At 40.7% G+C, this 16,865-nt stretch overlaps 1 protein-coding gene across 1 annotated transcript in view; it reads right to left on the bottom strand.

Annotated features, from left to right (window-relative positions):
- Window positions 1–8,695: 8,695 nt before the first annotated feature.
- Window positions 8,696–16,865, bottom strand: part of LYPLAL1 (lysophospholipase like 1) — a 174,771-nt gene continuing 166,601 nt past the window's right edge. The window contains exons 4-5 of the mRNA XM_085612939.1: window positions 14,059–14,174; window positions 8,696–10,246 (exon numbers count right to left, since the gene is read on the bottom strand). Coding sequence (XP_085469065.1) covers window positions 10,004–10,246; window positions 14,059–14,174 — 359 coding nt within the window. The 3' untranslated portion in view covers window positions 8,696–10,003. The remainder of the gene's footprint in view (window positions 10,247–14,058; window positions 14,175–16,865) is intronic.

The following is a 16,865-nucleotide window of genomic DNA, read 5'->3' as shown; positions in this document are numbered from 1 at the left end:
GACCTACCCCCACATGAGTTGTCCTATAGACTTGCGCTGCGCAATAACACATTCATTAGTATGTTACATCATTCCCATCAGACTAGTAATGCCACCAATTGTTGGGTGTGTGGCCGACTCCCTCCCTATCAGAATAACAAAGGAGTTCTGCCTTTCTTTCCACATCCATTCACACACAATGGCTCCTGTGGAGCATGGTTTAGTTTATTAAATTCCATAGACCCAGACACAGCCGTTTATCAACAACATTGGATATGGGGAAATCTGAATCTAGTTTTATTCAAGGTCTGTCACCCCAATAAGGAGGGTCACCCCAGTAGAACAGGAACTGATTTAGAAAATGAAGTGTATAAATTAGGTAATTTTACGCCTAATCTTATGATTTTGAATGTCAAATCCGAAGTTGAACTAATTCTGCCCACTATGTCAGTATTTCCAGTTAAGAAAAGTTGGTTCCATACATATGGGCCATAGCCAATGCGTTACTACAGTAGAATATAGTGATCAAGGCAAATCTTCATTTAGAACTTCTCGCCATTCTTACTTTATATGTGGTCAGACGGCATATATGCGTCTGCCTCTAGATTGGGATGGTACCTGTTACATAGCATTCCTTTTGCCACCTGTTTTCCTAGCTCCCCCTGATTATTATCGAAATGTTCATTTAGTACACAAAAGAGAGCGTAGAGATCTCCCAGTTGTCGATTATACTGAGACGGCATGGGACAAGTATGTAGATTTCAATAAAGGTATCTTTCCCTATATAGGTACCATATCAAATAGTAAGCTGATACGCAGACTCACCAAGACTCTTGAAGCTGTAGTAAACGAGACTATAGCCGCCCTAGGCAATCTGACAGAGGAACAATCAGTGATGAGAATTGTTGTTCTCCAGAATCGTCTTGTCCTTGACGTCATCCTGGCCGATAGGGGCGGAGCTTGCAGGGTCATCGGATCCAGCTGCTGCATATTCATACCAGAAAATTCGCCATCTGTATATAAAGCTATAACACGCCTTCATAAGATTGTAAGCCAGATACACGAAAATCCAGGCACTTGGACGTGGTCCGGGTGGTTTTGGAGTGTGATATCAGCCTGGGGATGGAGAGTTCTATCCTTCCTAGGTATTGGCCTTCTTATGCTCTTCAGTTGTTGTTTATGCCTACAATGTGGACCAGCGATTTGTGGTCTGTGTGCCACATCATGCATTCCATATCACAGTTCTCGTTCAAAATGCCGGAAGAAGAAGGAAGAAGAAATGATGCTCCATGAGCAAATCGATGGAATGATGAAGATTGATATCTCTTGAAGGGCAAGTAGGGGACAAGGAGGGAATGTGGAAATGTGGATTTTCCTGATCAGTTATGTCCCCTATCTTGGACCCCAACGGATCTATATGCATGTTACAAGTACATGTATGTTCCCTCCAGTTCCAGTTTCTAAGACGCAAACATATGTGTGTCTACCGTCAACATGTTCTCTGTCAGATCCGCCATCAAAAGGGCTGGATATTCGATTCATAAGTATAAAAGGCCACCGACTTTATATGGCTAAGTTACTACATTTTTACAGTTCAGGCAAGTAGGCCCGATTCTGTCCTCAAAGCCTTTCCCTGCTCTCTGTCTCTGACAGCTTCAGCTTGAGCTCGCATCTGTATCCATGAACTTTGTCCTACTCCCTGTGCAGCTAACGGTGCCTGCCTCGGCTAGTTTTCGCCTGCCTGCCAAGAAGCTGTATTTCACCTTCGAATTATCTATTTTGCTCTTCAGCCGATGCATTCCTGTCTAGTGATTTAGGTAAACATTTCCTTTAGCTCACAAGCAAAGGACTCAGCCTTTCCGTCCTCCTGCGAGTGATTCATAGCCCTGTTGCCATGGAAAGTTTTCTGCCCCTCGCATCTCATATAGACACTTAGACGCTTGGACACGCACACACAGTTAGTATAGAATAGATTCTGTCCGAGAGTCCTTCCTTGTGGATAACATAGTTCTTTAAACATAGGATGTTAGATATGATTTGGGATTAGGTTGACTTGACCCCTCAGACTTCTCGTCTCCACATGTAGAGCTAAATGTCAAGTCCCCTTCACACCCTAGTTGCACGTCAAATACACGTCATGCTGCTGCGCGCGCATCTATGCCAAGTATTATCTTATAGATCCACCTATGTCTGATAATGCAAACCAATCATGTTTCTTTTATTCCTTATTACGCCTAGTTTCGATTACGTACCTGTTTTGTCACTCTTTTTATCAAATGTTACGCCTTCTACATTCGTTTCATTGTAATGTACTTATTATAAAAATACATGTCTGTCAATAAAATATTGTACTTCACTTCCTGAACCCTCGTGGTGACGGAACCTGAAGGCCGTGACTCGAGTCGGCCATTTTGAATGGAATAAAGCCCATTTAGAAAACCTCTTATACCACGGATTCTGCCTCTTGTTATTTTGAGCTATTTTACTTTATTTTAAGATTCCGTATGAAATTCAGTCCGGTAATATTTAATTTTATTTACCACAGAGGCATGTTGATGTAAACATCAGGATTTGGTCTTATGGCAACAAGTGTGTTATTGCGAGTTTTATTTTGAAAATAAACTTCGGGTTCAAGGGGAACGAGTTCCATAGCATTGTTGCATAGTCCTTCATTCCATAAAGGAGTCTCTTCAAACGTGATAAGTCTTTCTGTTTGAACTTCCTGGATTGTAGCTAGAGGAGGATGTCTGCTACTGTGGAGTCCACAAGGCCTTCTGCTTAGTATTGGCCACATAGTGTGATTTGATTAAGTCTATTGAGACAAATCTTTTCTCCAGCAAGAGGCGGTAGAAGTACAGTTCTTATTCCTTGAATTGCTAGGACAGGTACAGGCTCTCTGTATGATGGTCCAAATTCTTTTTTATCCGCTATTTTCTCTCTGACCAGATCCCCGACTTTTGGGATCCAGACAGGTCTTCCCAGGACTGCCTTGACTTCCCCAGTGGCGTTCTGTTTCAGGTGGACGTTACTTTGTTGTGTCCTGAATTCATTTAGATCCTGTAAAACAGCCAAACGATCATGGATATCAAATGCTTTCTCCACCGCCACTGTGCCTTCACAATAAAGATAAGGTACCCACGTTCTCGTCCCAAATCGAAATTCGTTAGGAGTGACACCACCTAGAGAACTTCTTGACTGGTTATTGAGGGCTCGCTGTACCCCATATATATGACTGACCCAACAACTGCCCGTGCCTAATGCCCTAGCTGTTAAAGATTGCTTTAGGTCCCGGTTTTTTCTTTCCACAACCAAATTTTCCTCAGGATGGTATGGAGAGGAGTACCGCAATGCTACGCCCGTACTTTCCATGGCCTCTTTGTAAGCCTGAGAGCTAAACACCGGGCCACGGTCAGAATGTAACGCTCCAACTGCGTATGCCCCTATAAAGGCTTGCAAATCTTTGATAACAGTTTGAGCGTCAGCCGAGTGCTGAGGCCAAACCTTTAGGAATCTTGAGCATGTATTCACTACAGCCATGATTTACTTGTAGGCCCAATCTGACTGTAAGGGACCGCAGTGGTCCAGATACACACAAGCAAGAAGTTTGTCTAATTTTAATAATGGTGTCTGTGCCGGGCGTGTTATGGTGGAGCCTTTCATCTGCTGGTAGATGTCACATTTCAAGACATAGGGCCCGATTCACATAACTAACTTAAGACAAAATCCTAAACTTACTACCATTTTGGTATTCACAGAAGGCACTCACTCATTTTGGTATTCACAGAAGGCACTTACTCATTTCGGTATTCACAGAAGTTAGGAGTCCTAACTTTAGGACTCCTAAATGCCTTCTGTGAATACCGAAAGTCTTAAAATTAGGATTTTTCTCAGTTTAGTAGTAGTATAGTTAGGACTCCTAACTTTAGGACTCCTAAATGCCTTCTGTGAATACCGAAAGTCTTAAAATTAGGATTTTTCTCAATGTAGTAGTCCTAAATCTAAATTTAGGACTACCAAATTGAGAAAAATCCTAATTTTAAGACTTTCGGTATTCACAGAAGGCATTTAGGAGTCCTAAAGTTAGGAGTCCTAACTATACTACTGCTAAACTGAGAAAAATCCTAATTTTAAGACTTTCTGTATTCACAGAAGGCATTTAGGAGTCCTAAAGTTAGGACTCCTAACTTCTGTGAATACCGAAATGAGTAAGTGCCTTCTGTGAATACCAAAATGAGTAAGTGCCTTCTGTGAATACCAAAATGGTAGTAAGTTTAGGATTTTGTCTTAAGTTAGTTCTGTAAATCGGGCCCATAGTCTTTAGCTAACTTTGTTAGACCTGGCCACCGGTAGCGCTGTTTCAATAATGAAATAGTCGCTGTAACGCCTGTATGTGCCGAGCCAAAACCCTCGTGTGCTGCAATAATCAAACCTGGTGTTCAATCCATATTTGGTATAAATATGTCCCCCACTCCAGGAATCTGAGCAAATGGAATGTTGTTTGCATCTAACTTGTAGGAGTACTTGAGTGGAAACTTCTTTGGTACTGCTGTGCTGCCTTTGCGCAAAGCAATGACAGCAACCATAATCTCACCGTCTATCCTCGTTTTAGAACAAGTGAATGCAGCTATGTAAGCCGTGCATACAGCCCCCTTCGCGGCTTCATCTGCCAATGAATTCCCTTCAACGTGAACGCCATCACGTTGATGACTCAGTGTATCACGTGAGTCCTTGGTAGTTCTTTTTCTCAACTCAACTACCTGTTCCCATAGCATTTTATGCTTAATTGTCCCACCGTTTGCATCTTTGAACCCGTTTTGTTCCCAATGATGTAAATATTCATTGTATGACTGCACACAGTAAAAAAAAAAAATCACACTATCAGTGTGGGGAATTCGTGATCCGTGTTTACCAGTGCCAGTATCAGTGCTTTTAACTGCCAACTGAGCCGTGCTGTCACCTAGAGATTGCGTTTTGGTGCAACTTGGATGGAACTTTCCATCCCGCATGCGACCTTTGTAGATAGCACATGCTGTGCTGTATTGTTGTTTACTCTCTATGGCTGGTTGAGCAGATCCGTCAGTGTAAATTATATATTCATACTGATCTAGAGGCAAAAGTTAATTTGGTAGAGGGTATTCTTGTTCGTATTGCAGAAATGCTTGTGTTTTTAAGACTGGGATCAAATCTGTATTCAACATCCGTTGCAGTAAGAGAATTAGCCTATTGTATCCATCTCGGATGTAAGGCTTTTGCATTTGGAATGCTATCCTTTGTATCAGCTTCTAAAGCTGGTACTGGTGTTAAGACAATTATGCGTTTCCCTTGAGCCAGTGCTCTTTCTCTTGCTACAGCGGTCTGAACTGCTGCCAGGATTTTTCTGTCAAAGTGAAACGTATTTCCGCTTTTGTGTACAGGTGTGATTTATAAGGGATTGGTAATGTTTTGCCTTCATTGAAGGTTAAGTAAGTGTACCCGCATTGACCCGCTATTACACGGATCACTAAGTTGTGTACGTTTTCTCTCGTGTGTAAGTGTTTTGAAGCTATCATGTCTTCTTGTAGTGAACGTAGGATGTTTGTGTGTTCCTGTGTCCATTGTCTAACTGAGGTAAGGTTTTATTGAGTCGTAGAAAGGTTTTACTATTTCTACATATTCCAAAATGTATGTTTTGCCATAATTTAGGGATCCCAGTATTGATTGTAGATTTTTTAATGATTTTGGAGGTTGGAGCACTGCACACTTTGCTAAAAAGTTAGCTGCCAGACTTTTCCCTTCACTTGAAAGCTCATATCCTAAAAACAGGACATTGAGGTGGCCAATTTTTGATTTTTTAAAGTTAAATTTGTAGCCCTCATAGGCGAATCCCATAATTATGGTGCTCACCCTGGTCAAGTGCCTTTGTAAGTCATCGACCATCAGATAAATATCATCCACATAGGACAATGCTTCCTCATCAAAAGTTTGGAGCAACTCAGTTACTCTTGCTGAAAATACCCCCGGGCTGTTCTTATACCCTTGAGGGAGGCGACAAAATTGTCTCTGTGACCCCAAAGCTGAAAATGCGTTCAAAAACCTGCTTTCAGGTGCTATATTTTGGCAGAAAAATCCATTTGAAATATCAAGTGTAGTTTTGTATTTTTTCCGCAAAATGTTATTCATTAATGCGGCACTGTGCATTTTGGACAACGAATGTCTTTGTGCAAGTGTTGAAATGTCTGTAATCTACAACTAGACGATATGAGTTGTCAGGTTTCATGACAAGAAACAAAGAATTGTTCATTGGTGAGGTGCAATTTTTGATCACCCCTTGGTATTCAAGTTGAACTAAGATCTCCCTGACCTTTTTTTTAGCTTCTTGCTTTACTGGATATTGTCTCTGTGCATTTGGTGACACTTTTAACGGGATCACGTGGTGGGTTGAATTCTCATCCCATCCGGCATGATTTTTGTACAATGCTGGAGCTAGGGCAACTGCCCACTCCCGTGCATATGTGTGTTTAAAACGAACAGGAAGAAGGTCTGAGAAAGATGGAAAAATTACAGTTTCTCTCCTAGGGCACTTCATAATGAATGCTGGCAGCCAATCTTGTTCAGCTAATAGGCTGTCATAACCAGATGACAGGTTTTCCTAAAAGAGACCTTTTACTTTCCTGGGCTGGTCTTCCTCCATCCGGAATGTTATTTCATGTAACTTAAGTGGGACACACACTCGTATCTGGTGTTTCCACCGTGATGTAATCATTAAAGTCCGCTGTGACCAGAAAATCCATCAGATTCTGGAGAGCTATTGTTACTTTTGCCGCACTGACTAGCATCGTCTGAGCCCAAATCCCGTTCAGAAGTTGTGTCCTAAGCATGTCTGATCTTCAGGCCTGCAACTTTCTTCTTCTTAAACTGAGGTTTTGATTTTGGCTTTTCTTCTTTTTTGGAAGTATAGTCTTGAGCGTGCGGTTTGTCTCTGGACTTTGTACGCTCTTCCCTCTCAGAGGTTTTCAATGAACCCTGAAAGGAACGAGAGGAACGTGTATCAGTATCCTGATACCTGTCAGGTTTCCTAATTTCCTAATATTATCCCTATTCCTGAGAATATACCTCTTTTCGGAGGGCTCCTGTGGAGGAGATCTGCCTCGGGATTCAGATCTGTTTCCTTTAAAGTTTTTGTTTTTTTAATTAACCCACTTCTATTTAGAAGAAGCAGGTGTCAGCTTGGAAGTGTCCTCAGGATTGCCCATCAGTTGTGGTTTTAAAGCTTTCCCACCTAAACTGTCTGTCTAATTCTGAATACGCAGTTTCACTTATTTTGGGTAGTTCGGGTTGTTGATCTAACGGACTGAACTCCCTCAGGCGTTGGCAGATTGCCACTGAAGCTGCTTCCCCTTTAATATTAGCAAGTATTTTGGCTGATACCTGGTCATAGTTACCTAGTAACTTCATCCCTAAGTTCAGGGCAGGTTCTGCTCCGTACTCATGTTGTATTTGTCTTAATACATCTGGTACCACTGCTAACGAAGGAATGCCATGAGTTCTGGTATATATGGCAGCAAAGACTGTACCCCAAGTGGTACAATCTTCTACTTGTGGTGTTATCCCCATGGGCAAGCAGATTGTTAGCATTCTGTGTTTTTTATACGGGGTAGAATTCGGGAATACTGCCTCGAGCGGAGTTATTTTCGGAGCTACCCAGAATGGCATTTGTTCACGTTTCGTGGGCATTTTGCCAATTACCCCATGTAACGTTTGTGGTGTGATTTTAGTTGATGTACCCTGAGACTGAATTCCACTTGTTGCAACTGTTGCTGGTTGAACTGTGAAAGTCCTCATGACTAATTGCATCAGGTTTCTGTAAATTTTAATTAAATCTTTGTGTTGTATGAGTAAGTTTGCCTGTGGCATTGTTTCAATGTCAGGATGTGGTATGTAGGCCGCTTCTATCGGCCACGTTGCCCACTCTCCTCCAAGCGGGTCTAATCTTCCTCTTCCTCTTATGTGTGGTAGGGCGCCTTTAAACCAGTTAAGTGTTCATAATACGGTAGTGGAACCTCTATGTCCTCAAACGGACCATATTCCATTGGTGCATCTCCTTCTGTATAGTAGTGAAATGTCTGTTCTTGCATCTGCTGCTGAGAATGTAACCCACGAATAAAATACCTCTGTTTTGTTTGATTTGTGTGCCTCAATCAGGAAAGCTACAATGGCACCCCTACCTTGTAAACCATTTACTAATAGTTTCAGGGTGATTGTATGTCTGAATTTAGGCGCAATTTGAGTTGCGTTTCAAAATAGGATTTTTAGCCTACTCAGCTGTGGCGGAGTTTGTGCCCACCCACTCCAGATGGTTCTGGTGTTTTGTGAGTAGGGATCTCTGAGAATAGCACGACTGAACTACTCAGATTCTACTGTTAAATAATTACCCAACCAACGTTGGTGGCGCCATGTCGCATAGTTCCTATATTACCCATACAGGACCTGCGCGTTTGGATAACAAACTGTAGGATTGGTGGGAGACCAACTCTGAGCACCCCTACCGAGAATGTTGGCCTTTCTGTTTTAGCTAGCTCACAGTGCCACTAGAATCTCCTATCGGGAGAGAATAGTTTCTGGCAACCTTAGAACACAACAACCCTGATCCCCCAGGATTGTGGAAACAATGTACTACTTTTCACTCAGTCACTCGTGCCCAATTATTCGGTATCAGAGAGTTACACAGAAGAAACAGTTGGGCGTGTTACAATAAGAATTTATTGCACAGTTGTTCTTCTTGTGTAAATTAGATGTGCTGCAACAACCGTTCGACAGTAGCAGATATATATGATAAGCAGCACAGTGAAAATAAAAGTATAGTACAGTTCTACCATCTTGCAATTATCATGAATACATACATGATTATAAAATGCATGATAAAAGTGTGCGTACTTATACGATGCCTATCTAGATTACCTAAGTGTACCTAGAATGTGAGTAGGTGTGAAGCCAAGAATCCCTCTAGGATTTAGTGTAACCCAATTACCTGAAGTGAGAGAGTGTGGGACCCTGTCCTGGTCTCAAGTTGGACACCCCGCAACGGAATGTGTTAGACCACTGTCAGCTGGATCGTCTGCTTGCAGGAGCCTCAGTGTCTCCGGTCAGTGTGTCGGCCTGGAAGTCTCGGTTCCCTCTACCAACCCTAGCAAGAAGTGCTATATTTATACCAAAAGTATCTAGGGTTTCTTTGTCTTGTGTTTCTTGTATTAGACATTGTTGGATTTGAGGATGACGAATGGGATGACCCTTGTACGTAGATATTATTTAGGTGGTGTGTAGCCCCTGCCTGGTTTCAAAGCACCCTCATGAATATTCATTCATACTGTAGGAGTCCATTGATGAAGTTATAGGACGCTATTGATCAGGAAAAAACCCTCCTTCTGCACCCAGGACTAGAACTAGGTAAAGGTTCAATCCTAAAGGCTCGTTACTGTGTAGTATATAGGGGAGATAATGTAGGTGTAGGTGTATGATATTGCCCAGGTCTTTATTAGGGTATCAATATGAAACATAACAGGTTGCCATGTTCTGAGGTTGCCAAGGACTATTCTCTCCCCGCTAAGAGGAGATTCTAGTGGCACTCTGAGCTAGCTGATACAGACAGGCTAACGTATCTGGTGGGGGTGCACAGAATCAGTCTGCGCCCGAACCCACAGTTTATGTTATCCAAAACAAGCAGATCCTTCATAGGTAATATAGGAACTACACAACAATATATTTTATTGCTTCCTTCCAAGTGTCACCCAGGTTTTCCATTATTTCCTGTTAAGCACTATTCCCCTCTAGCTTCTTGTATATAATGGTAGTGTATCTAGTGATCAAGTCGTGCTGTTTCCGCATTACATCTTCCTGTGTGATTGCCAGGATTCATCGGCAAGGCTGACAACTTAGACAGTGTTAAATATTTATCAGAAAAATCAAATCTAATGTACATTTGCAATGGAATCACTATCAAAAAACTACATTTTGCACAATCCCATATCTATAGGTTTTATTGATATGATCAGTCCTCATTTTCAACATCAGTGTCCTCTGGCAGTTTCTCAAGAATCCAGGAGCTCAGTTTTTCAAGCTCATCTCTGCTGAGCTCGTGATAAAGTTTTGGAATGCTATGGAAGGAGGTTACCACACCCAAGGAACTCAACATGCAGTTGGTCTCTTCACCCCATGAGTGCATAACTAACTCATCTGAAGTTCCATGGCACTGGTATAGCTCTGGAAGTCTAATGGGATTGTTCTTAAGAGTCTGAGAATAGAAAAGAAAAATATATCAGAGGTATGACAGACTAAAAGAACATTAATGATCAACAATAAGAATGCAAACGTAATCAAGAATTACATACCGACAAAGGACACGAGGTAAAAAAGTAACATGATATTCATGAATAGCTGTTCAGTACGAAATACTGGTATTGGGGGTCTATGTTATTTTTATAGTCTTATAAAGTCAACTACAATGAAAACAAGTTAAATTTAAAATAACTCTGTAATCTATTAGTTTGGCACAATATCTCGGATGGAGATGTATAACAGAACGGTTAAAACAAGACACTTGAGAGAGAAGATTGAACAGTTATGCAAAAAATTCACAGGCACAACAAATTGCACGATTGCCTACTGTGAAAACACAGTAATAAAGCGGAACATATTTTACGAAATGGCCCTAAGAGAGAAGAGCATTTTGAGAACATGTATTCTCATATCTAGATTTCAGGCTAACACTTTGTTATGACTTTGCTCAAATTGTTTAAATGATTTAGTGGGACACACTAAAAGCTGTCCTTTTTCCCCTCTTCCCATTTTTGATATAGATTATTAATGAAATGTAATTTATTTGATAACAATATGTTGGGAGGATTTTACTGATACTGACAATCTCAAAAGTGCTGATGGCAATTGAAATTTACATCAAACCAGCATCTAAATTGGATTAATGAGAGTCATTCAAGAAAGTTATGAAGTAAATGTTAACAGGCCCATTATTTGTGAAAAAGAAAAATTTACATATTATCATTGAACCTTATGGGTTCAATTCCCAGAAAAAAGTAGTAAATCGCAACCGTACAAGTAGTTTATACATAGACACAGATTTATAACTTTTTGATATATTGGGAATATTGCATGATATATGCCCAAGGATCCTAATTCCTGGCTGAGTAATTCTATGTAGCACAGAATTATGGACAGGAGGAATGGAGCCCACCGGCCAAATGCCCATTTTTTCTGTAAGGAAACATTTTTGCCCCATGGATAAAGCTCTTCCCACACACCCCATCAAACATGGGTGGGAGTGATTTGTTCTCCTTCCTATTGGGGCAGGGGAGCTACTCCAGACTTTGATTAGAGTAAATCTTCACCTATTTCTGGGATGAAAAGCGTAACTTATAACATCCAATTATCATCCTTGCGTGGGATTTCCTACTGTGGATTTATCCACATTTGTGTCGGAGAATTCCAATTAGTGAAACCATTTACATAAGCCAGGATTCCCCTTATGGATTCGTGTAATGTTGGCATTTGTGGGCTGTAAGCATGTACACGGCTTTCTTCAATTCTCTTTAATTAATATGTAGAACATCTCACTAACTTTCAAAAATATTAAAATGTGGGTTCTCATGGCACTAGGAAGAAGATGAAGAGAAGCACCGAGGATTTATGAATGGATTCGATGTAATTCCTAAAAAATAAATAAAATAAAGACAGGTTTGGTGCAAAGTTCCAGAAACTCTCCTCCAACGACATCATGTCACGTTCTCAACCAAGGCTACTTTAAATGTTTTGTTTGCATAGAATGGGTTTAGTCCATGTTAGATCTCTGGAAAGTTCCCCTGCTCATTTGGGTGCCTTATTAACTGGGTAAGGATGTGTTTGTGGAAGCTGTTATCTTCTGAGTAAGCAAGAGAAGAGCGTCCTATTGAAAGACTCTTGGACAGCTGGAGAGCGGTGTTTATGAGGTAGAAAGAAAGAGCTAGAACAAAGACCACTAAGTACTAGCTGAAACTTTTGTGATGGATCATTGAACTTTAAAATGGTGGCTCAAGCAGTGCTTTTATGAAGAACTGATTATGGCCATGCCCTGCTGATAGTTATTCCTAAACGACTCATCTGAAGGCAGCACTACACGCAGAAGTGAGATTCATCACAGTAGTAAAATATCCTGTAAACATCACACCAGTCCTTGCCACTCCTAATTGTTATCACTTAGAATGTGGAAGGAGATTTAAAATAGACTGCATAACACAAGGTCATGCACTGCGGTTCCCGGATAAGTCTGGCAAAAATGTATATATACCCTCGGGTGGAATCTGGTCTTTGCAAAGTGCTGAATCCATCCTCCTGGAGCATCCAAAGTTCAAGAAACAAAGAACCATTTGGATCTCGTTTTCAGATCATGCCCTGAAAATATGGAACTCTATTCCCACCTCCCCCCTATAGTCACTTAATCAATATCAGATTCTTTTTTCCAAAAAAGATCTAAAACAACTAATTCTCCACTACTAACTCAAACCAAAATAATGTTTACAAAAAAATCAAATCAAGGCAGGCTGTAAGCTTGAACATTACACATTGGACAGAAATGTATTTCTTTCTTTTATAAACCGGTGTTATGTCCCTTGCGTGTATTCTGTCCCTAGGGATGACGCTCTTGTATTGTACTTTCCTCGTGTAAAGCACTCTGGCACTCAACAATCTGGTACACGCTATAGAAAACTATATACATAAATAAGTAAAATAATTTTTAACAAGTGGCATAGGTAACTTTCGATGATTTGGTTACAAAATGTAAATGTAATTTAATAAAGAATATAGGGGCATATGTATCAAACGATTTTGTATTTGCAAACGCTGCGATTCGCAAAAAAACAGCGTTTGCGAATACAAAATCGCAAAATGGGATATATGAGCCATTTTCACATCGCATTATTAAGGAATCGCTAATTTTGCGATTCCTTAATTTTGCGTAAGCATTTAAGGAATCGTAAATTGCGATTCCTTAAATGCTATGTAACAAGCACCCAAGTTGTGTGATTTCTCCTTAAGAAATCGCAAATTACCACCAGTTTCAAGTTGGTGGTAATTTGCGATTTCTTTGAAAAATGCACTATTTGGCATTTTTCAACGTGCCAAGTGGCGCACACATGCTCATTTCAGGGGTGCATCAGGGTGTCCTTATGACACCCTTGCAATTATTCTCAATTTGCGATTCTTAATTGCGAATCGCAAATTGAGAATTACTTCCCGTTCATTCCTATGGGCCTCCTGGCCCATATGAATGAATGGGAAGGTATGTCTTAATTGCGATTTCGCAATTTGCTAATCGCAATCAAGGAATAACAAATCGCAAAATATTTGCGAATTATTAAATACATCCCGTTTTGCGATTCTCAAATAGCGATTCTCAAAATATCGTTATTTGAGAATCGCAATAACGGATTTTGATACATATGCCCCTAAGTGACTAAGTAAGCTCTGACAAGCTACTACACGGAGACTACAATTGTGTTGTGGACATTTGGCAGCAGACTCAGACCAGAGCTGCACGTGTCATGTACTTTCCATCAGGACTGAAGACAATCACCACCTTAGAACTGAAGGTTTAATGTGCAGATTTTGGGTAATGGTACAGCTCTATCTCTGATTTTCTAAAGGTGCAGCAGATATTTTGATGATGATCTCGCAGACAATAACTTTAAAGTAGCAGATGGGATTGAGCAATGTGTGTGCTTTGAACAGATCTAGACTCATAAGAACAGACATATTTTCCATGTTAAATTTTAACTGAAACAAGTTTATCCCAAAATGATCCGTGAAAGAATTTGCTGGAGTTTGAGACGATTAAGCCATGATGTTTGACAATGTACTTCAGTTTGTGGGGAAGTGTGGTCAGATCTGTGGACTGAAAAGCATCCTACCCAACATCAGACCCCAAGTTTAAGGAATGACCAACATCCTCCTTGTCGTGTATATACCATCTATTATGCCAGCACCAGCAATTTCAATAATTTAGTTTACATAAATGAATGTCATTAAGGTTACTGATAAACGATTTAGACATACCTGATAAACAATTGAAGATTTATTTAGAAAACTAGATAGAGCAAAGACTCCAGCTACAGTCTGATGATATCGATATGCTAAATGCATTGCCATGGCTCCTCCCATTGAAAACCCACCTTTAAAGAAAGAAAACAAAATAAAATTCAGCAATGCATAAGATTTACCAACCGTGAAGACTTTGACAACTATTTCTACAACCACTCGCTGCAATAGTGAACAGCGCAGTGCTCCTACCATGAGTAAGAAATAGCAAGACCAAGCACCGGAAATTAATATTTATCAACCCAGATAACTCTACTAAGTGCCCCAATTTCAGGTTAACAATCTCTTAATTATCCTGGTCAGATGAGTGTTAGTGTTCAGGAAACTACAAGGTGCTAGCAGAAATGAAGTGCAATCATCATATGGGGCAAAAACAAGGTAAGATCACCTGCACCAGTATGGAAATGCACCAATATATCAATCATGTGCACTTGCTCTACCTGTGAAACAAAGAAAAGCATTTTACATATAATTTCCTCCAATATCAATTTTGTTTTTTGATCTTAACTTGCATTGCTCTTTCTGTCTGCTGTCTAGGTCTGTTTCAGAGATGATCATAATTCTCTAAATGGTACTCTAGTAGGCTAATTTTGCTTAAATGTCTTGACAAGATTAGTATAATTTGGAAAATGTTTCTTGAGTGAATCCTGAATTGTAGAATGGACAATTAGTTCTTGAATTTTACAATACCACTCGAAACCATTTTCACAGATGACATGAAAACTGCCATTACCTTATTTTTCGATTGCTCAGTGATACAACAGATTCTTAGTTGTCTGGGGAGTGGTGTGGGTGTTACCATACATAAATAGTCATGTCTCTGATTAAGCATGATAATTTAACTTAAAGATGAAAGAAAGTGGGGTATTAATTGTGGTGGGTGTGGGTTCAACACAAGGAACAAGGCAATAAACTTGCAAGGGTAAAATACAGTTTCAATAATTTAAACCTAAGCTCAAACCCAAAATAGGTATAGTACTAAGCAGAAAGGCTTAGCATCTGAAAATATGTGAAGCAATACAACACAATAAAAATCCCACAGGCAATTTAGAAAAACAGATACAAATTGAGTGAGTAAAAAGACACCAAAATAACAAACATTCAATAAGGGGAACCAAAGATGTACATTTTTAAGATGTGAGGCAAAAAGCCAGATGAAAAAGTAAATCATCAATCAGTAGTCACTATCTGTGGTTGACCAGGACATAGATGTGCTTTCAGGCCAACCACTATGTCATGCAGATCAAATACATGAAGCAGCGCGGTCCACGTCAAAGATTTTACATCCAGTCTCTGAAATTGAAGTCAAAATCCTCCAGTAGGGCAACATTGTAGTCTGCATTAGTCACAGTCATCTCAAAGCCGGAGACCCACTGTATGAAGGCCCACTTAAGCCATTGATTTGGATGGGAAAAGTTAAAGGTGTAATAAATTCAAATTTCATGGTAGATGAAGTCCTTGCGTCAGGCGGATACTTTTCTTGCCTTTATTGGTCAAGATCTCTACTTTCGGACGTAGTCTTTTTTTTTTTTTTTAAGAAGTTCAAACCCCTCCAGTGAGGCAGGACTGAAGTGGTATCTGACAAAATCAGAATCGGACACCTTTGCCGTGAAGTTCTGCTGATGCCCAAGAGGTATTGAAAATTAAAAAAGTTTCCAAAAACTTTTCAGAGTTTCTGGAACAGCACCTCTTTGTCACTTCTGAATCCCCTAGGTCCTCAGAGCGAGGATTACTCCAGCAGAGGCCACCGAGAGGATCCGCGCTAATTCCAGTTGCTACTGATCAGCAAGGCACGTCAGGAAAAAGGCCTCTTGCAGCTTGTTTTGTCCCTCTAGCCACATACAATGTCTGTCAACTGACCCTTGTAGTCCACTTTTAATCTGGAGTACAATGGGAGCAGGTCCAGTAATTCACGCCTCCGCAAAAGTCTCAAAAAGCAGGTCCAGTCCTCTTTTAGGGGCATATGTATGAAAGCAAAAATTAGTCGCAAACGCTGCGATTCGCAAAAAACAGCGTTTGCGACTGATTTTTCGCTATTTCATATGTATGACACACTTCCAAACTGAAAAATAAGAAATCGCTAAATTAGCGATTTCTTAGGCTGCGAAACAAGAAAACAGCGAATTTCCTAGCGAATACCTAATTTGCGATTCCTTAGCGTTGCGAATATCGCTAACAAGAAATCGCTAGCTAAGAAATCGCAAACACATGTATGAAAAAATCGCAAATTGCGATTTCACGAAATTCGCTAATTAAGAAATCGCTATTAACACCAATTGCTTGCAGGTGGTAAACTGGTGCAAGGTACAAAAACCAGCCCACAATGCAACAAACACACCCACAATGGCTGCAATGTACGTGATAGCCAGGAGGCTGCGTATTCGGGCCCTTGCACACAGGAGAATGAGACAGGAACGTATCTTCAGGCTGCGCATCACCCTGTTCCAGAACACTGATGAGGAGATCTATGACAAGTACAGACTGCACCCACAGACCATAATGGACCTGATTGAGGAGCTGAACCCCCACTTGGAGCACCCTACTCGCAGGACACAAACAATTCCCACACATGTGCAGGTCCTGTGCTCCCTGCACCTCCTGGCGTCAGGGAGTTTTCAACGGGTCATAGCGGAGGTTGGTGGGGTATCACAGAGTGCACTTTCGCGCTTCTTCCATGCCTTCCTAGATGCAATGCAACTGAGGCTCTCACATCACATTTACTTCCCCACCACCCAACAGGCATTACAGCAAACGATACTGGACTT

The sequence above is a fragment of the Triturus cristatus genome, chromosome 6 (assembly GCF_964204655.1).
Source record: "Triturus cristatus chromosome 6, aTriCri1.1, whole genome shotgun sequence".
NCBI classification, from domain to species: Eukaryota; Metazoa; Chordata; class Amphibia; order Caudata; family Salamandridae; genus Triturus; species Triturus cristatus.
The sequence above is the reverse complement of the archived record's forward strand: the minus strand, read 5'-3'. Positions and strand labels throughout refer to the sequence as shown.